At 40.8% G+C, this 21862-nt stretch overlaps 1 protein-coding gene across 3 annotated transcripts in view; it reads right to left on the reverse strand.

Moving 5' to 3' along the window:
* Positions 1-20286, reverse strand: part of LOC134533014 (septin-2) — a 98103-nt gene extending 77817 nt beyond the window's left edge. The window contains exon 1 of one of the 3 annotated variants that reach the window (XM_063370144.1): positions 20161-20286. In XM_063370144.1, the coding sequence (XP_063226214.1) occupies positions 20161-20167 (7 nt within the window). In that variant the 5' untranslated portion in view covers positions 20168-20286. Of the gene's footprint in view, positions 1-20016 lie in introns of all 3 variants that reach the window. The other 2 variants (XM_063370147.1, XM_063370143.1) reach the window with 2 other exon arrangements.
* Between the last annotated feature and the right edge of the window lie 1576 nt (positions 20287-21862).

Here is a 21862-nt window from a genome sequence, read left to right on the forward strand (position 1 = left end):
CACTCTCGAATAAGCCCTTGCACACATTAAAACATTCGCCCATGCAAGTGACTGGAAAGATGCAAGATGCAATTTATCATTTTAAGCAGGTACTCGTAATCGTCTTACACTAAAGTTAAAAAAAAATTCACAATTAAGATTTGTGCATTGTTTGCAAACAATGAAAATGTACCAGCGCAGCGGTGGGTATGAACACAGCCAGTGCGGTGGTGAGCATGGATACATGTAATTATATTCAGTAAGATTTAAATACAGAACTATGGACCAGTTATCATTTTCAATCACTAGAGTATAAGATTTAAAAGGACATACATAATTTTTATCCGTATGTTAATTTTTGAAGTGAAAACTTCTTAAGCCGCGTTGAGCGATTTTTGGTAGGGGCAAAACTTATGGGTTCGCGTCACCGACATGCTAGTGACGTGTTGCGCCAGACTGGCGACGCGCACCGGCCTGTGTACATGTATACGCATATATGCACTAATACAATGTATATACTCGACTGTATCATGTGCGTGTTGGACTCTTTTTTGTATGGGTAAAATCTTGTGAGTTCGCATCACCGACATGCTGTAGTAGCAGTAAGCGAAGTTAATTTGACCACGTGAATACATGACCTAGGTCTGACATCACTGGTAAGTCATAGCTAGGTAATGAATTTTTACGTAATTTAAACATACCACTGACATCTTTTGTGACTAAAAAATGATGTAAGGAAAATGATTTCAGGTTGACATCTTACTGACATAATACCAAAATCATTTTCTTACGTACATTTGACGTAGAATTGATGTCATATTACTAGAGACCTGCAAAATTCGCGGATTCATTGACCTCTAGGATAGACTCCACAGTCCTTTAAATACTCGCGGAAATGACACCTGTTCATTGGCTACTGACGCGTGAGACGTCTCAACTAGGCTGTCCGTAATTCGGCACTTTCTTGGTTTAGTGTTTCCCATTGGCTCACAGTTCCCCGGATAAATAGTAGGCCAATCGCAGAAGCGGTACGAAGGTATAGTTGTTTTGATGCTAGCCTATCGCGAAATGAATCCGCGAATTTTGCATGTCTCTACATATTACACATTTAAAAACAAAGTTTTAAGTTTTCACTTCAGTTGAGAGTCCCCATGTCTGGCTATTTTTTAATGCAACCTTTTTTTCGTTGCATGGTGCGCGCGCATCGTAAAAATTCATTCTAATTACTTTTCCATTCCGCACACAAAGAAAAATAACTTTAAAAAACGACACGTTCTTTCTAAATACCATGCTTTGCAGTGTGTATTATGAGTTAACTAAAAAAGAAAATTACCTTCAGAAGGTTAGAACATTATTGAGAGAAGTTATTTTTGGAAAATAATAACGTGATCAGGAGGAGGAATCTTAAAAAAAATGTTTCAAGGCTCGTATATTAATAAAGTTCGTGGATAAAAATTCACGCTCGAGATATCCGATTGTAAATAAAACTCCGTAAGAAGTAGGAGCGGGATTACGAAATACTTCAAATTCGCAAGGAGCGTCGGAGGAGGAAAAACCCGCCACCGAGTGCCGGAAGAGCAGAAGAACGCCGACGCCGCGTTCCGCGGATTCCCCCGATACGAGGGTCGCCGGGGGTGTCGACGGCGAAGGGATTGGGGCTAGAGGTGTAAAAGTAACGAAAAAAAGCGTACCCGTATGTATTCGTTACTATAACAATTAGTACTCGTTACTATCGTATCGTTACTCGTTACTTCTGATACCGCATAAGGCAGCAACGAATCGAGTCATATTGCGTACGCGTACAGTATCAGTATGACGTCGCGCAAATAATAATAAATAGAATATAAACAATTAACAATATTTGATAATTAACAGTGTTTGTTAACCAAGAAACAAATCTCATTAGAGCGGCTTTATTATATTATCTCTTTTAAGATAAGTACAAAAACAAAACGTGAAAATACGCGACAATAAAAAACTAAAACATACATATTTCTAATTTGTAAAAAATACTTTCTTACGTTGTTTCTGTTACAATCTCTAACTTTGTCTACACACACAATACCTTTAATAAACAGTAAAAAAACTTGGACGACTAATTTCCAAATTATACTTTACCTACTTAAAATAAACAAACATCGTTCTTTGTAACGTAAATTCATCGATTATGCGCGCGCGTGCGTAAAACAAACGAAAAAATGCGAGTTACGAAATGCACTCGTGTGTAACGTTTCGTTACTCGTTACTAGATGGCGCACCCGTTAAGCAGTACCGAATACATACGGTTTGCTACAGCTCTAATTGGGGCAGCCGTCGTCGCCGGGGACGAACCTGCCTGCGTCGCCGACGGAGCCACCTACAGAGAAAAACTTAAGACGTCCTGTGCTCACAACCCTTCCATGACCGTTGGAAAAAACGTGGACCACGACGACAGCTGTTCTGGAGCTTACCATACGTGACTGTTGCTGCAACACGGGAACTCTGATGAATAGAGCCTCGAATATTCCTCGGATTATCCTCGCTTCGAAGAGCGCAAATCTGTAGAATCCGCTGAGAGTCTCCACGCATTCCGCGTCCCAAGGGCTTTATTCGTGGCGGTAACTGTCATAAGTCATCTCACTAGGCGTCCAGGCCTATTAGCATACAATGAGCGGAGTACTTTACAATATTAAGAAAAATGGCTTTGATTAAAACATAATTTTGTCATTAATATAATATTTTTTCCAACCTAGTTTCACAGTTAAGATAACTTCTAAAATGAGGGGCTTTTTTTAATTCCGAGGAAGGGGGGAGGAGATGCTGCCAATCCCCCAAGGGATCTACGCCCATGGACGCTACTCTTCTATATACAATGAAACCGCATTAATGGGCTCATTGCCCAATAGGTGTTTTCGATTATCTCTAGGCTAGACCCCACAGTATTCTGTATACTCAGATGTCATGTTCATTGGCTGCCGACTGGTGAGAGGTCTTAACTTGGTAGCCCGTGATTTGATACTTCTTCAATTGATGGTTCCTAAATGGCCACGAGTGGTGCCTATAAATTGTATGCCAATAGCTGAAGCAGCGTACAGGTATACATATTTGAATATTGTCCTATCGCGAAATGTTACCGCGAAATTTTCCGGTTCCTACCAATTACCTAGAGACAGAAAAAAGTTTTTCGAAACATGCTAGAATAAAAAAAACGTTTACCTTCATGCCGAGTCTATGATTGGACAATTTTTTATCTGAATAACTCTGAGCATAACAAGAACACTTGTAAAACAAGCATAGAATCACAAAGCACCCCGGTTGATAGTCTTGACGAGCCAGTAGCCAATGAGCAGGTGGCATTTGCCCGAGTACTTAGATGATTGTGGTGTCTATCCTAGAGGTCGCGAATTTTTCCAGTCCTTAGCAATGCCAGAATCAGAGGCTTATCACATTTTGGAATACACTGCACGTGATTGTGTCCAGCTAAGCAAGAAGACTGTGGTCTGTTCATTTAAGTAGATCACATGTACATGCGCTAAAATTAAACTTTTTCTACCAGACAAATTCCAGAAATACTTATGCTTGCAGTTATAAACCACAAAGACAGCAAATCCTTACTTGTAGCAGAGTGTGGCCATGCATGCATTGCTACACGGTTACCACGAGAATCCACTATTTTTTTGGAACAAATGTGAATGCTTTGCGCAGAAAAGCGAGTGTACATTATTGCAATATATTTGTACGAGTAAAATTTAATTGGCACTCCTTTCAAGAAAACAAGATAAAGACCACTAGCACATGAAATCAAGATGGCAGATTTTGGCAGACGAAAATAATATGTGATCTTCAGCAGGCGAATTAAAAATGTCAAAGATGGCAAACACCGGCACCACACGGGCAACTTTGATTCCAGTGGAATAAACTAAGTACTTTTTCACACATCAAAGCACTGTAACATTTAGGAAATTATACCGGCATTGTTACAATGAAAATTTTTGGTAACTGGTTAAGAATAAAGCTTTAAAACTATCAAAAAATGTTTTATCGACTACTTTTTTTTTCCCAGCGCCATATATACTGAAACGTCAACAACCACACGACTGAGTGGATGAGAACGGGTCGATGAATACAAACGAAATCTGAACCGATAACGACGGACACCACAGCCGTTCACATGCGAATTCTCTCCTCCGTGTTTGCTCTCGTTGTTTCGAGCCTAGCGTTATTACCAAATGGTCCGTTCCATCACACCGGGTGTCATCCCGGGAGATGGGGGACCATCGGCGTCGCCCGCCGATTACAACGAGGCTGGACGCGCGGGGCTTTCCGACAGATGAGTCGGCCGTGATGCGGCCGCATCGCTTCCCCGCGCATCGAACTGGGATGCGCGGACACGATGCCGGGATCACCGTCCAATCAGCGCGCAGACCGCGGCTCGAGCGTCGCGCGAGCAGGCAATACCTGGATTCCCGCACGGCTCGCTTCGTTTTCCGCCACCGAGATTAACCCCACAAGTACCCGTGCTCTCGAACGATTTCGGCGTCTACTGTCCAGTTTTCCAATTACCTCTGCGATGGACTCCACAATCATTTCGCGAAAAGATTACGAGTCTAGCTGAAAGTCAATACACTGTGGTATCATATGCGTTTTGTAATTGGGTGAGTTTTTCCCAGGTACATGTCGATATTGTCACCACGCCAATCACAGTAATTCAGTGGGGTAGCAAAAGCGTCCGGAGTGGCTCGGTCGAATTTGGCAGAGACTTCTCTCGCAGACAAGAAAGGAACTGCTGGTGCGGGTATACCTAGTTGCAGTCTGATAGGCGGTCAGATGTTATCACGAAAAATACATAATTGGCCAGGAGTATCTCCAATAAACTGTGCGTCCAACAGCGTAAAGCAGCGTACAGGTATACAAACATGTATTTTTTCGCGAAAGAATTTCGAGACCAACAGTTCGTTAAAACACTATCTATAATAAACACCGACTGTGTTTCGTGATTGGTTGAAAATTTATTTTGGCCACTTGTCAGTCAGAAAACGAATAACAGCAATTCAGCGCGGGAGCAAAGGCTCCCTGAAATGGCCCGGACAAATGAGCCAATCGTTTCTCTTGCTGACGGCTCGCCAATCACGAGGCAGAAACCACACTGACGCATGCATACCTCATTGCAGTCTAAAATGTAAGATTTTTTTTTTTCGCGAAAAACTACCTGCCCCTACCAATGGCTGCTGTCACATTTTACTTGCTGTACGGGTTGCACGCAAAAGGTATTTCGTCCTTGGTTTCTTGTCTTTCCGGCACGTGGCCAGGGGTGGGTCCGTAGGGGCTGGACCCTTCTCTTCCAGGATTAAAAAAAACAAACAAGCAAAACAGAATAAGAAAATCTTAGCAAATTAGCAACCTATAGATTAATTTATAGGAATTATTGTATTTCATAGTGTATTTCGTCTTCATTATAGCCCTAAATAACTCATACTCATAAGATGATTCTCTTTCAGACGATCGCCAATCATAATGAAGAAACCGCTGGCGGGGTATATCTCATTCAGATTTTTTTCCGCGAAATTACCTATCCATATTTATGAACCTCGTAGACTGCCCACCATAAATACCGATATTTTTTATAAGGTATCAAACAAGTCTAGCTTAATAAATAAAGACATAATTTTTAAGAATTCGCTGGAACTAATACTGAATGAAAAAAAAAAGATGCACTTGATACATTTTAATTTGTCAAACACAAATATTAGATTCAATAGTGAAATATAATGGGAGAGTAAGAGTGTTTCCTGGAAAAAAATTAAAAGTATAGTTCTGAAAAAAAATTTAAATTACTACACATTTCACCGAACTTTTGAAATTACACAATACTTCAAAGCAATTGAGGTGATAACTAGTTGTTGCTAGTTGAACAATGGCTTAAAAAAAAATTTGCAGCGGCTCCACCACGCGAGGCGGCCCGCGGCTTCAGAGTAAACAGTGAGGGAAGAGGCGCCCTTCGCCTGTTACACCCGGGCATTGCCATTTAACCACGTCGATAAGGCAGCCCCTGTGACGTCAGAGCCTGGCAACGCGGCTTGGCAACCAGACCGCGCGCCAGCCGCTAGCATCGCCCGATACACCACTGGCCACCGCACTCTAGTGATGGGCAGAACGGATCTTTTGACCGAATCGGTTCTTTTGGATCAGTTCCGTGGGATGATTCGTTCAGAACGATTCGTTCATCTCGGTCAATTCGTTCTTTTCTGTGTATGGGATCTGGCTCTTTTATCAGGTGTCGTAACTAGTTCATCTTTTAGAGTATTACGTACGTGTTTTTGTATTTGAATTTGAACATTGCTTTCCGTAGCCAGTGAATCACAGTTGCGTATATGAAACAAGATTATTTATATTTTATTACTTTTTAAGTTACAAATATTAATATATAGGCTATTTACACTCTAGTGACAGTAAAGTGTTTACATGTAGACCAACACATTTAGAGAAAAAAGACAAAAATTTAATAATACTGCAATTCAGTATGAAGAGAAACAAATGAAGTACATTAATTAACCCAAAAATGGTAAGTGTGAACATTTGTAGTTACTTTCCCTGTTATTTTTTAATTCATACGGTTTTTTTTTGTTTTTTTTTTAGTTTTTTTATTTCCAAATTTGTGAATGTGAATGTGAAAAAGCAATTTTAAACCACTACTTAACAGTTGACATTTTCAGGTATAGATACTTTTCATGTTACCCTATTTTATTTGATCAGTTATCGTTTGCTCTTGTGAACATGCGCACGCTGTGATTACTAATTCTTCAGACTCCTGACGTCATGAATCATTTTACGAACGAATCAGACCGGGCGCGTGACCGGTTCTCTCATCTCGTTCTCTCGTTCTCTCGTTCTCTCCGCGTTTTCGTTCTTCCGAATCTTTCAAGGTACCGGCTCTCAAAGAGCCGGTTCTTTACATCGCGAAAGAATCGCAAGATTTCGTTCTCTCAAAGATTCGTTCTTTTTGAACGAATCGTTAACGAACGACCCATCACTACCGCACTCGCGAGCTGGTACTCCCTCGCACGTGCCGCGTCGGAGAAACATCACTACATTCAGGGCCGGCGCGTCCATATAGGCTTTGAATATATATACTGTATAGAAGTCGCCAGCCCAGGTTAAAATTTCTAATACGGTTTTGAGGTAGTTGGTTAATTCACCGCCGCAATCGCCACCATCTCTAGGGCGTCGACTTGTGGTGGTCCCTAGCGGACAAGTGTCGAACTCTTCAAACACCCCTTCCCCCTCTCGATGAACGAACTTGAGCTGCAGTGAATGATAGATGGGGGGTGCGGGGAATGACAGCGGGCGACAGAGCTGCGCTCTAACGTGTAAATAACAACTAAGACGATACAGGGCGTTACGGCAGCGCACTGCAGCGGTGAAGTTCCCAAGCTGCTCATCATACGCTTCTGAAAAACGTAGAGTAAATCCTATCCACTCGCGACTTCTATACAGTATATATATTCAAAGATATAGGCGAACTAGGCAACCGCCTAGGGCGCCAAGTAGCTGGGGGCGGCGTAGCACGACACACAACAGCTCATACAATATGTTTAACGATTATTGAAACTAGATGAAAATGGAATTTTGTAACAGTTTGGAATGTTTATATTGATATATAAGTAATTATTTGAAGTCCACGGTGACCTGTTTATGATTTGTAATAAGTAAAAAAAGTAAAAAAAAAAAAAACACAAGCCTGCTTACATTTGATTGTTGACAAAAGCTTAGGCTTACGTGATGTATTTTAAGGCAAGGAATTTTTTTTTTTGGTATGTCCGGCGGGGCATAAGGGGGGGGGGATTAAGGTTTTTTCGCCTGGGGTGCCAATTTACCTTGCACCGGCCCTGACTACTGCCATCACAGCGAGACGAAAAGTACAACTTTGACGGATAGAGAAAATGCTTATGAATGTCATGTTTGCACCATACTGCAAATTTTCTTTATTTGTAAATTACAGATAGTCTACTTGTAAATTTGTATATTCACATGAAAACAACTGTATCACTGCAAAATAGTGTTCCCAGTAATATTGGGTTCGTATTCTTAACCGGACATTCATGCATTGTGTTGTCCCAGTACGGCCAATGACTAAAGTTATTTTTATTTGTTAACCAACCGTTCCCTGTATTAACTGCGCACATAATAAGCATGATGCAACAAAAATTAATTCAAATAGTTGGAAAGTCAATTATTTAATGCATGGTTTAACATTTTTTTTGGCTTGAACTAAACATAATTTAAAATATAATATTATGCGCCAATTTTTGTAAGAAATACTCGGTAATATCTCGAAAAACTAATATTTCATATATATGAGAGAATAACCACAGCCATGTGTTGTGAAAAGTTACAATACATTTCTTGAAGTATTGCCCCGCTTTTATAGTCTACAGAGGAAGTATTACAAACACATCGTCTCATTTTTACCTCGTCGATACAACGTCCAACATCGAAGTCACTCAATTTGTACTGACTTTCCTTACAAGTCCACAACAAACAACACGTAATTGAAACTTTGACAGTGTTCTCTCCGAGGAGAGAATGGCAGGGTTGGCAACCCTGCGTGCGCAGGCTACGGCTGATTGCAGCGCTGTTTAGTAAAAAAAACTTACCGTAAAACATAATAATATCAGGAAACGCTCAAACGCTGTGCATCGCAAATACGAGCGTTCCGGTAAACGGGGCGCAGAGGATAAAGGACGTTCTACCGCGAACGATAAGTACCATATTTTCATATTTTACCCAACCTAGTTCGAAAACGCCTACCCGGGCACTCACAACGTAGCGCTGAGCTCCAGATAAAAAAAAAGTCTGGATTTAATAACGGCTCATGATATCTGAGTAGGGTCTGTTTACGAAAAGCATCTACGAATACATTGATGGCGGATGAGTAGTTTGGTTTTAAAATCTCTTTTTCAAGCTTTATTTTTCGGAGAGTGAAAATGGCTAGATAGCATGTTTTCAGAATAATAATATTTAGGCATGAAAAACCCGGTACGGATTCTAGAAAACACTCATGGGACTTGCATTACACTTTTATCCTAATTTCTCTACCATGTAATGATATGGTTTGCACTCTAATCTCATAGTTGCTCTATGCACGACGAGCAGACTATGCGACTGTTCAGAGCCTTGCGCTAGAAACACCCCGCCTCACAACACAAATACACTCCTGGCTAGGCGGGCCGTTTATTTCTGCTGGTTTTACAAATAATACACGCTGCGGTATCCCTGGTCCAACCCCACCGCGCTGGTGGGCTTTTGTCCGCGCACTGCCTGACACTCCTCTCTATCTCTCTCTCTCTCACACACACATTGTCAAAAATTATCAATTTCAATTTACGAAGAATTCTGGTTACAATCTAAATAGCGAAATTCGTAAATTTACTGTTGTATTCGTAAATTTACGGACACTGACTTCACTAACATTGAACTTTGATCCAAAATAGTATTCTTGGTCTATTAGCAAAACATTCAGAAACTGGTTAAGTCTACAGCAAGAACACACTTATTTTGACCACTTGTGTGTTTTACCTTTGTTTAGGTTTAGAACGAAATATACTACAACGGGGGCATTCAAAATACAGCTTAGTTTATATAAAAGATTCAGTTATTTAAAATTATGAAGCACTCATCGTTTATTTGAGTTAATTTCTTCACTCAAAAGTCCGTAAATTTACTGCAACTTCTAACAGTGCACTCCGATGCCCCTGGTGGGCCTGTCCTTTCTCTTCTACTTTGCAACCAGAAACTGCTCCCCCCTTTTTTTTCCAGGTACTGTCCACCCACCAGCTCTTTGTCCGTGTCTGGATTGCGTGCGGGAGAGAATAAATAGGTTTACGGTAAACTATATCTGCTATTTATTCGACTCCTTTCGTAGGGAAATTTTATTTAAACCATAAATTGGCTTAGCCCTGACTTTTAGTGACTTCTACATCACATTTGGTTCAATACCAAATGGTGGCCAATAGTTTACTAACCCTTGAAAAATCTGTTTACACCAAAAAGACCCAACGATTATTCGTATATGCCTATTTGAGTGCCGGCCTGATTAACCCATGACATGCACATACGGTCTTATCACCCATGCATGAATCTATTGCTATACATGGATACTCGGAAATTTCTCAGATTCTGATGGTGTCACCCTGAAATCCACACTATGATGTTTACTCTTCAAATATTTGTTTTGTATTGGGAGAGCGTGATAAATATACGCAAATTATGTTTTCAACTACATTTATGGACGTGAATCACTCGTAGAATTCGCTGCTAGAGCATCTAATTCGACTGTCGAATCATTCGATTTGCAGGGAGAAGTTTTAAACTGTATAATGAAACTGCTCCGAAAAAAGTGGAAAAGTCTTGACAAAATACAAAACCCCCGGCTTTGGATCTGATTATAGACACGGAACTTTATTAAAATACTGCTTAACTTGTTAGAATTCATTAAACAGTTAATACTACAAAGTTTCCCTTTGGATTTGTAAACTTTGGTTCCCGCCATCCGCCACAGATGCAGCACCGTGGTTACACATTTCCGTTCCATGCGACTTTCATCCCATTCACGAAATTAATCCTGCCAAATGCCGTACAATGATAACAAAGTTACACATCAATAATGCATGGTGCATCTTGAATAATGTTAACAAAGTAGGTTATGTAATCTTCGGTGTCTGGTCTGACACACATTAAAATGCTCCGTACCGCAGTGTGGTGTCGGCAGGATAGCTGCTATGTATAACATCTATTACTCGCTCATGAACGTTGTTATTTTACGACTTACACTCGCCTTTAGACCAAGTACTTTCTCTTCTCTCTCTCCCACACACGCAGGCTTAAACCACGTCCCTGCATTCCAAACATGGCCAAAGAGCAAGGCGGCCGACCCAATTCCATCCCAGTCTCGTACCATTTGCGCCGACCTCTTTTCCGTTTCCCCATTCGCTGTATCTGTTAAGCCCCACCCAGCAATCCTCCGGCGGTGGGTTGGGCCATTAATCTGAAAAGCTCGCTGCGACACCACAAAGTGCTACTGCTCCTGTGCGTTTTGTTCGAAGCGATACACGTAAATGTGTTTTTTGTTGTTGTTGTAAATGGAACATAAATATTGATGTCAAACCACAGATATTTGTACATTTGTACATCTACACGAAAACAATTGTATCGATACAAAATTGTGCTCGCAGCAATACTGGGTTCGGATTCTTGCGCGGGCATTTATGCTTTGTGTTGTCCCAGTACCTCCAATAGTTAAAGTTATTTTCAAACCGTTCCCTGAATAGCTTCCCCATAGTATATACTCACATTAATAAGCACAATAAAATAGAGACAATTTATTGAATATTCGAATTTTTTTTCCATAGTTAAAAACATTATATTTGAATGAAACATCAATTAAAATATTAAACTTTGCGCCAATATTCGTGAGAAATAATTGATATTATCTCGAAAAAGTATATCATATGTGCACAAATAACAATAGCCATGTGTTGTACAAAGTTACAAATATATTTATTGTAGTATCGCAAACTATTTCTTGGCAAATGGTTTCCAAAGGAATCTTTGTAAAAGTACAGACAATTTTTTCTGCTTGTGTGTTGTATCTTAAATGTTCTTGCCCCCTTAACCTTGGTAGCGACTACACGCTAAACTAAAAAACTATTTTATATCTCTACGAAAGAATTTTGTGAAACTGGTTATCTTGAAAAATACTTCTTTGTAAAAGTTCAATTAAAATATTGAAGATTTTTCCACACACATTGCTGCGAGAAGAAAATATATGCTGTAACTTCTTGCTAATCACAATACTGCCTACTACAATATTTTTTTTTTCAGATACAACATGAGATATATTTCAGAAAAAAATATATAATTTGCAATTTTCTATTTGTAGATTAAAAGAAAACATTCAAGCAACTAGTTCCAAAATAATTATTAGTACACTCACAACATTAATTTCACAGTGTAGGAATTAATGTGGCGTTATGGACAGGGGTGACTTACATCTAAAATATACATTTTTAAAATGGCAAAATAGAAACTTATGATAGCGATACAAAAAAATTTATCTATCAAACATACAAACGACTTTATGACGTGATAACGTCTTGTAAATCAATGAACGCCGACAGCACGCACGAAAAATTGTCACGTTCCGCCTGAGTCGAGCGTGCAAGAACCAGGAAACCACCGTGCGAGAAAATCTTCGATAATATCAAACAGGTTAAGGCGGGCTTTTTTAACTAATTGTTCGTGATTATATTTAAACAAATTATTTAAATTAAATTTGCAAAAAACTGTAAACAATATTTAAAAAATTAAAAAGTAAGCAATTTTTCATCGTTTTCTTATGAAGTTACCACGTAAAATTATTGTCCGTAAACATACTTTACAGACAAATCACCCTTTTTTTTTAACGCAAATCTAACGCGTAATAACAGAGAACTGCACAACTATTGAAGTTATTTTTGTTATAATAAACAATAAATGTTCTACTCGCGATTAGGCTCTCCTGTGCAAGTTGGTCAGTCGCTTAGTGTTTCCAAGCAAGATGTGAAAAATATAATTAAAAAACTAAATAAACTGAAATCACTACAGCGCAACGAACGCGACGCCCGATAAAATTGTGTGCCCCCAAGGGCCCTTGGTTTCTCTCGACGGCTGTGCAGGGCTTAGGCCGGGCTCCCGCGGAGGGGGGGAACACACGACGTGAAGGGTCGAAGGCATTGTTATGACTCGCTCTGAGCACTCTGGCAAGCGTCTTAGAGGCTCGCCCTGAGTCAAACACGAGGTGTCAGCAATTTCAACACCGCCAGCGAAACAGCGACGTGGGTCGCCGAAGGCCGACCGCCGCTGCGAGAGAAAATGGGGACAACACGGAACATCAACGCGGACGCGGACAGAAGGATAAAAACGACAGCCACCGTCGAGAAGGGGGCTTCTTCTGGTCACCGGCGACTGGACGGCTGATGAAGTCGTGACATCGGAACCACGGAGCGCCGTGGTCCTCGGCCGCCGCAGTCCGTCGTCGAGAACCTGCCGCGAGCGCGACCCAGCACAGCGTGGGTCAGGAACCTGCCGAGGTGTGGTAGCGAGGCTCCCTGATCATTGTCGGAATTAGATGACAGCTAACACTGTAATAGTACGTGACAGTAAATCAAGTCTCTGTATTGAATTGTCTTTCATTCTTAGTATTGAGCCTCCTATACACCCTGTCTTAGAATAGTCAAGAATTGAGATCGTCTTATAGTTGAATCATAACAGCGTGTTCCGCGCCTGGACGGGGGAGGGAGTCAGGACACTGGACCGAGGCCTTATGCGCGAAGAGCCACGCGTCCAGGGGCGCCGCCAGGCCTCGATCGCCCGTCGCCGATAAGTTGCTCCGGAAATACATCCCTCTCCTTACAAGCAGCCCGCGAGCTGCGGACACCCACACCCCAAGCACGTGTTGGAAGTCACGAACCTACGCCGTCGCGTGCGGGAAATAACACGGGCGTGCTTTTTTTTTCCCCCCACGAAAATACTTACAGACAGTCAAAACCCCGCACACATATCAATCTACGGACTTTTTTCAACGAAGAAATTAACTAAAATAAACGAAAGCTTCTTCGTATTTTTGACTTCCGAGGTTGTTATGTATCGTTCCAAAAAAAAAAAAAAAAAAAAAAAAAACAATTCTGTGTTTTTAACTCTCAGCTGGTCTCGAACTATTTCCGTGAACAAATACACGGTCCTTCTCATTGGGTCTGCCCGGATAAAGAAGCTTGTGTGGTTCTTGATAGGCCAATGTTAACGCCACTGTTGCATTAAATAACGCCCATAATTAGCCCGTCACATAGTTTTTTTTCTTTCCAAACAAGCAGAACGAGAAAGTTACGTTTTAAAGACTGCACTATAATTTTTTTATTGTTAAAAAGTATTCATGTAGAATTACAGATATTTCTACATTTGCAGATTTACATGAAACAAATGTATAACTACAAAATAGTATTTGCAGTAATAATGGGTTCGGACTCTTACCCGGGCATAATTGTTTTTTTTTTCCCCAGTACCTCCAATAGTTAAAGTAATTAGTAAACCGTTTCCTGATTAGATTTCCACAGTATCTGCACACATTAACAATCTAAAACCAAATAAAGACCAATATTTAATTGATTATTCGATTCTCTTTCCATGGTTTTAGAACAAATCTATTCTATGAAACATCAATTAAAATAAAAAAATTATGCGCCAATTTTCATAAGAAATGCTCAGTATTATCTCGAAAAAAACGTATTTCGTATCTGAATTAAAATAACCATAGCCAGATACTGTAGTGTTACAAACTATTTCTTGGCAACTGTTTCCCAAATGAATCTTTCGTAAAAGTATATAAATATTTATTTTCTGTGTATGATCTCCCAGAAATATTTTCGCCACAAATCTTTACCTCTACGGATAACACGTACGCATACGTACAATTTTCAACAGGCATCGCTCGTCTGATGATCTGCCAGCCGTAAGTTTCGCCTGAAACGTGATTGGCTGCTGTAAGACGTGCGGCGGAAACAAGGGCTGTGCCATGTGCGAGAGCCGTTCGTCGAGAGGAGCGAAAGAAGTCCTGTCAGTCTGTCTGGTGTCGGAGGCACGACAAGAGAAATAATTAACGCGCATTCGCCAACCACGTTCATTTGTGACATGTGACACTCTACTCCGCTACCTGTTGAAAAACAATGCAAACCTTCGCTTACCCCACTGAGTGGCACAGTAACCTCGTTTAGAACTAAAACTATTTATCCTTAAAACTATTAAAAACTGTAATATATATTTTTTTGAAAATGGAACAGAAATATTCATGTGAAGTTACATCCGCCACAGATGGCAGCACCGTGTTACACATTTCCGTTCCATGCGACTTCCGTCGCATTCACGAAATCACTCCTACGAAATTACGTACACCGAGAGATAAGGTGTTACATATACAAAAGGATTATGTTTGAAATGGATCTGGCCATTACATGTTCACCACACATATGATGCCATCCATGTTTATAATATTTTTGTTTAAATCGATATTTTTGAGAGTTTTGTGCTTATTTTAAATTAAACGTTCATTCATCGGTCACACATTTCAAAGATTCAGTGTAACAATTATTCGAAAACAAAAATTCTTATGTGCATTTAATTATCGTCGCGCCCGCGAAGCGATTAGAAAATAAAATCAATTTTTTTTTAAATTCAAAATTATAAATTTGTAATTATGAGAATAATATATGCGTGAACGAGGTGACATTTTGGGTCAGACAAGGTGAGGTGTTACAACACCTGGAATCACAAAGTTAAAGACAGTAATTCATGTTGAGAATGATAATTTATCTGTATAATACACTTGTTATGTTTAGGGTACAATTTTTTTAAATTCAAAATTATATATATTTTTTTAGAATCCCTACCAGAAATAAATTCATGAAACCGCCACTGTTATTGTCTTGGCTGTCATCAGACTATCGTGATTCAACATAATGAGACATTTTATGTGTAAGTTGACTAGCTTTATAAGCATGGTTAAATAATGAATAGTATTTAGTTTTTAAAGTAATGCTGTGTAGTTTACATAAATTTATTTTCTTCTTGTTTTCTATATTTTATTTTAGTTGTGTATTTTTTTCTCTGTAAGAAGTCAGGCCACAATTTAAGAGCATATATTGAAAAAAAAAATAATAATAGTTATTTAAGTGTGAGCTAATTTTTAGTTAAGTGATGGTTTTTAAGTGATCAGTGTTTTTTATTTTCATTTGAATGTTTGTTTTTTTGGTAAAAGAATTATTTTTAAAAAAATTTTAAACCTGTAGTTAAGTGGTGGTGTCCACGCCCTATCTTCGCCAGCACATGTGAAAAATAATACGAATGAAATGAATATATAAGTGAAGTAAGCGTGAAGCGACGGTCGCGGATTGCTTGGACGGCGCGCCGAGACGAGACAACAGGCGAGACACCTGATGCTGGAGGGAAGCCGTGGAGCGTGGCGGGCGTGGGGAGCGTGGGGAGCGTGGCGGCGCATCCTCAGAACACGCAGCACTCGAGGGGTTTCCGCCCCGGGCGGCTATCACCGCCGTCAACAAGTGCTTGGGCCCGGTGTTGCCAGCCGTATTCCACGCAATCCTGGGGACACTCACCTCTAGCACTTTCGGGTACTTTTGCAGCGTGACAACATAACATTTTTTTTTTTGCTGATTAAATGCAATATTGACCCAACTGCTATGGCCCGTGCATAGGATATTAAGTTGCGTCGTTGGGTGGGATCTTCGGGGGTACAATTACTGTAAATATTATTTGTAATATAAATATGTCGATGTAAATTTGTGTTGTGCTTTAATAGTGTAGCCGAGACTGTTTTCAGTGAGAGATATCTCTGATCATGTCATCGCTGCCCTACTGTTTACTTGCTACTAGCTGCAACTTGATCCTGTGGTTCTCCGGAGATCCTCAGGAATATAGCGTAGCCGAGGCTCTTTCCAAAAAGAGGCAGGGATGTTAAATGTTAGTAGTTACGGTCAGAAAAAAAATACTGTTTTCCTCCCTAATTGGTTTTACATTCCAAGTGAATATTGTTCAATATTTTTTGACCATTTATATTTTGTTTCCCAATTCGGGTACATTTGCGTTATCTAGAGAATCTTCTTGGGTACTGGATACAGACTTCGTAATTTTGGTACGTATACCCGAATTCGGGTACGTCTGGCAACCTGAGTTGGGCTGCACCAGGGGCTCGAAGTGGGGGGGGGGGGAGGGGGGTGGTTTGAAAGATTGCGAGGAGGGAGGGGAAAACTTCTTCACCCACTCCAGCCCGCCGCAGTCAGTGAGGCGGGACGATAAGGTCGACGCTCGCTGGAGCTTCCAGCACGGCGTCACCTCTGATCTGGCGCGCCAGACTTCTCGTCGTGCGACCATGAAATGTGACCGGTAACCACAACTTTTTCATGGCTTAGATATTGAAGATAAAGGAGCCAATGCAAGTCCCTTGTGTGCTTTCAAGAATCTCTACCACTTCATGCCCACAAATTAGTCTACCCATTCTCTATTTTCTAGAAGTACAGTTTAACAGAACCCCATTAGTCATCCTCCGCTCATGTAAGCAAACCCCACTCGGATGTATCGAGCAGTTTTCATATCGCTAGGTTGTTTCTGAAGCTCTGCACACGGTGTGAAACCAGGTTGGCGGGGCCCCTAAAAGTCCTCATGTTTGTCCGACATCAGCTGATTCAATCTTCTTTTCTGGGAATTTTTTTTATCTTCATATATTTATTTATTTATTTAATTTTGGGAATTTTTTCCATGACAAACAGTGCAAAACCACAATGGCGTATGTCCAAAAAACTGCATTAAATCAAAATTCCCCATTGCATGAATCATTCAAAAAACCTCAAAGTCCAGTCGACACTGATAAGATGGGAGGTTGAGGCAATGTGGGACTGGAGTAGTGGCGGATCAATTGGATGAGGGGGAACCGGGGGAACCCCAAGAAAAAGAAATGCCACCGGCTCATGGCAACGTCCACCATGTTTCCAACTTTGCGTAAAGGCCTGGTTACAACCCCTCCCGAGATCCGAATCAGGATCACCAGGGTTCGAAGCAAGCGGTACGAACACGTTTGCTTTATATATATTTTTTAAATAATTGGCTCATTTGATAATTTTTTTTCCCATTACCATCGAGCCATGCATTTCCTAGGAATCGAACCCAGAACACGCTAACGACACCGGTGAGATGATACGTAAAGTGTAATTTTAGAGACCTGCAAATTTCGCGGATTCATTGACCTCTAGGATAGACTCCACAGCCCTTTAAATACTCGCGGAAATGACACCTGTTCATTGGCTACTGACGCGTGAGACGTCTCAACTAGGCTGTCCGTAATTCGGCACTTTCTTGGTTTAGTGTTTCCCATTGGCTCACAGTTCCCCGGATAAAATGTGGGCCAATCGCAGAAGCGGTACGAAGGTATAGTTGTTTTGATGCTAGCCTATCGTGAAATGAATCCGCGAATTTTGCATGTCTCTAGTAATTATTTTTTTTCAACACACCAGAATATGTAGGCAAGTCATATTTCGAACGTGCAGTGGTTGCCCGTGGGGGGGGGGGGGGGGAAGTCGTAGGTGAAGGCAGTACAGAGAGTGTAGACGTACACGAATTATTGTTTAGTGTGTAAAATAACTACAACACATAAGTACCTAGATCGGAAAGAGTTCTCTATATGAGTTCACATAGGATATGAAGTCCTCGGGATTCTACATTGTGACCGGGAAAATTCTCGGTTTCATTTAGTCATAGGATATAATACAAATATGTAGTACCTCTAAGCTGCTTCCGCAATTGGCACATGATTTGTAGAGAATACTCTTGGCCGATTAGAAGTATCGAATCACAGTCCTCCATGCTGAAACGTCTCACCGGTCGGCAGCCAATGAAGTGATGGCATTTGCCCGATTATGTAGAGGAGTGTGGAGTCTATCCTGTAGGTAAGTGAAAACGCGTATTTTTTTGTCCCTACTCATAATACGTTGATACAGTCACTCAGACGTGAAAACTTCACCAACTTAAAGTGAGGAAACGGTTTCGACCAATGAGGTCCTAGCACTCTCATTTAAACTGTCAACTTCGGCCTGCCTATGCGCAGTGTCCGCTGGAGTGACCTGTTCGGTTCACGTCGGGATAGAATTATCAGTTGTACTAGACAGAAAAAAAATGCCTAGAGACCTGTATAATTCGCGATTTCAAATCCCTAAAGGATAGACTCCTTGATCCTCTATGCACTCGTGCAAATTACATCTGCTGATTGGTTACCGACTCATAACACCTGTTGACTGGAATGATCGTGATTCGCTAATTCTTCTGTTAAAGATTTTTCATTGGCCCAGAGTCCTTCAGATAAACTGTGGCCCAATCACTGAAGCAAAATAATGTCAAAAGTATTTGGACTCTATCCTATCGCGAAATGAATCCGCGAATTTTACAGGTCTCTAATAATGCCCATACATTTTGAAATTCGGTCTATGGTCCACAAAAACCAATACCACATTTCCGCCATGATCTCCCGGAAACAAAAAGAAATTACGAAATACTCCATAATATTTATTCAAATATAATGCTGGGACCAATCATTCGCCAAAACATCCACTAAAAAAATTGTAATATGAAATGATCATAGTTGTAACAGATCATGTAGTTATATCAGCACCCAATAGTGTCCTCCAGTAATTAAATGATTTTAATAATATTCAAAACTGCAATGAAAATAAATACTCTACCCTGAGTGTTTTTCTAAGTATTAAAAATTTCCACACAATATAATAGCACAAACGACTTAAAATGCCGCCAATCTACAATCTAGATCGTGTTAGAAATCTCAAGTTCGCACTAATAATATACAGCATACCAATATTCGGTTGTGACGTCATATATATACACTAGCGCTGTCTAAATAGGTAAATTTGTGTGTACGCATGTCCCCACTTTGTACCTGCAGACACTATATTGCTCGTTGATATTGACTATGGTTTCCAAAATTTTAAATTTATAACACAGTATACTGAAAATACGGCTTAAAACCAAGTTCGAATATCACAACGATGCATCACAGGCGCACAATACACCGTTATTGGTAAATAACCGATGCTGGTTCGAAAAACCTTCTTATTCCCTTGCGATATCCATATTTTAGGCCAGTTTGCACCATACGCTTCTCAGTAATTTATAACCAAACATATCGGTGCATTTTAGTTTTCAAACCGGGCTTTCTAGCATGGGTAAAGCATACAACATTTTATTGAGATTTCGTTTACAAAAAAAAATATTGCAAAAAAATTTTATTTGACGAACATCTTGCGAACTGTTTCGTATGATATTAGTTTTGCAAGGCAGCGTTAGTTTAATTCAAAGCGGGAGTAACACGTGAACTCGTGTAGGTATTGGTGGACTCAATATCAATATATTAAAGTTACTGCTAGGATGTACTTTATTTGTAATTTGCGTTACCTCGTTGCATTCCATAGCTGCGCTCAAGCTCCAGGCGTGACAGTCGCTCGCACTAGCATCCCACCGCACGTGAAGACCACGAGGTCTCCGAGACACAGATCGACACCGCGCACCGTCTCCGGGTAGCTGTTTGTTTACACTCACCTGACATGTCTGCTGCCGGCGAACGGGAGGTGGTTGCTTTAGAAGGCTGTGGGTCTCCGCCTCCCCCGGCCCGCGACACCGACTGCTGCGTACTCAAGCCGCGGGACGCTCCCAGCGCTAGCTGTCGAGGCGCGCAGGATGTCAGTTGGAGGAGGGGAGGGGGGGGTCAGGCACGCGACGCCATCTTGGACGGCGCGGCGACGGTGGCGATCGATGCGGCCGGCCCTTCACTTCCTCGCCCGCGCCGCGCACGCGCAGTCGACCGGCGGCGATCGATCCCCGCGCGGCACGACCGCACGCAACAACCCCCCCTTCCCCTTCTCCGTCTTCATCGCGGGCCACGTGGCTCTCCCTCTCGACCGCCCCCTTCTTCGACACTCGCGCGCTCTCACGCCCGCTGCGTAAACAACCTGCACGGCGCTGTGCACACTCCCGATTCTGAATGAAACCGACAGAAAACCGGTGCTGCTAGCGCCTGCGTTTGGCTCGGAGTACACGCGCGTGTGTACTGTGGACCAATGATGGAAAACCCTCGAAATATCCAGAGACTAACCAGCGAAGACATTTAAAAAGTCTGCAGCCATTGATTAGGTGACTTTGCCCGAGTACGCAGAGGTTGTTGAGTATTTCCTAGAGGTCACTGAATCAATTTTTTTTTTTTTTAGTTCTTACTGATACCCCGTTTGAACTAGCTAGGCTTGTATATTGTAGCCACGTCACGGCTTGAATAAATTTAATAATTATATAATTCGACGATTCGGCCATTTATCTTAAAATAAGCCTTTTTCCTTCACCCCAAAAACGTAGTTGATTCAGACATTGGCAGAGAAAGCTTTTGAAACTTTCTAAAATTTAGCATATTATATACTATCATTATATTATCCTTAACAGTAATAATAATAAAAAATTCCCAAAATTATTTCAAAAACTCATTCCCAGGTTACAGCATATTTTGGCTTATACTGAGTGTTTCCTTATCCATAACCTGCCATTCATTCATACCCACAAAACTTTCAGGAAAACTCCCCAAAACTTTACAAGTCTTTACTTTCTCTTTACTTTCCTCTCCTTCCTCTTCGTCCCGTTCAGCCTCCTCCTCTTCTACTGCCTCCTCTTCCCTGTATTCCTAGGGTTCATATATCATAGATAAAGTGTCTGCAACTACATCTTCACTCCATTTAACATGTTTGATCTTAATTTTAAATGGGGTCGTTGCATGATCCAAATACCTAAAATTTTCATGACACACTTTACATTTTTTGGTGGGGAAAAATTTACCATGGGAGCGGTTTACCTGAGAATCTATCTCCATTTTACATTATCCAATGGCAAATCTCAATAAAATAATAATAATGGGTTTCTGTGCCCAACATAACTTACCAGGATTAACAGTAAAACCAGCTTCTCGCAACTTCTACAAAACTAACTATAGACAATCTAAATCTTATCACAAAGAATTTTAATACACAAAAATATCATCCAGAAAACTCAGCACAAATTTACACTAGAAATACTACAAAATTTTCTCTAAAACTCTGGATATACAATGTTTTCTGAAATTTACCCCAAAATGTACTCTATTTACACTCAAATTATCCCCAAAGGGGTAACCAATCTGGCGTACTTTTGACTGACTTCTTCTAAAGTACGTTGTTTAAAAGCGGTGTACAGGTCTAACGCCATAAAAAACTTGGCCTGACTA

The sequence above is a fragment of the Bacillus rossius genome, chromosome 6 (genome assembly GCF_032445375.1).
Source record: "Bacillus rossius redtenbacheri isolate Brsri chromosome 6, Brsri_v3, whole genome shotgun sequence".
Lineage (NCBI taxonomy): Eukaryota > Metazoa > Arthropoda > Insecta > Phasmatodea > Bacillidae > Bacillus > Bacillus rossius.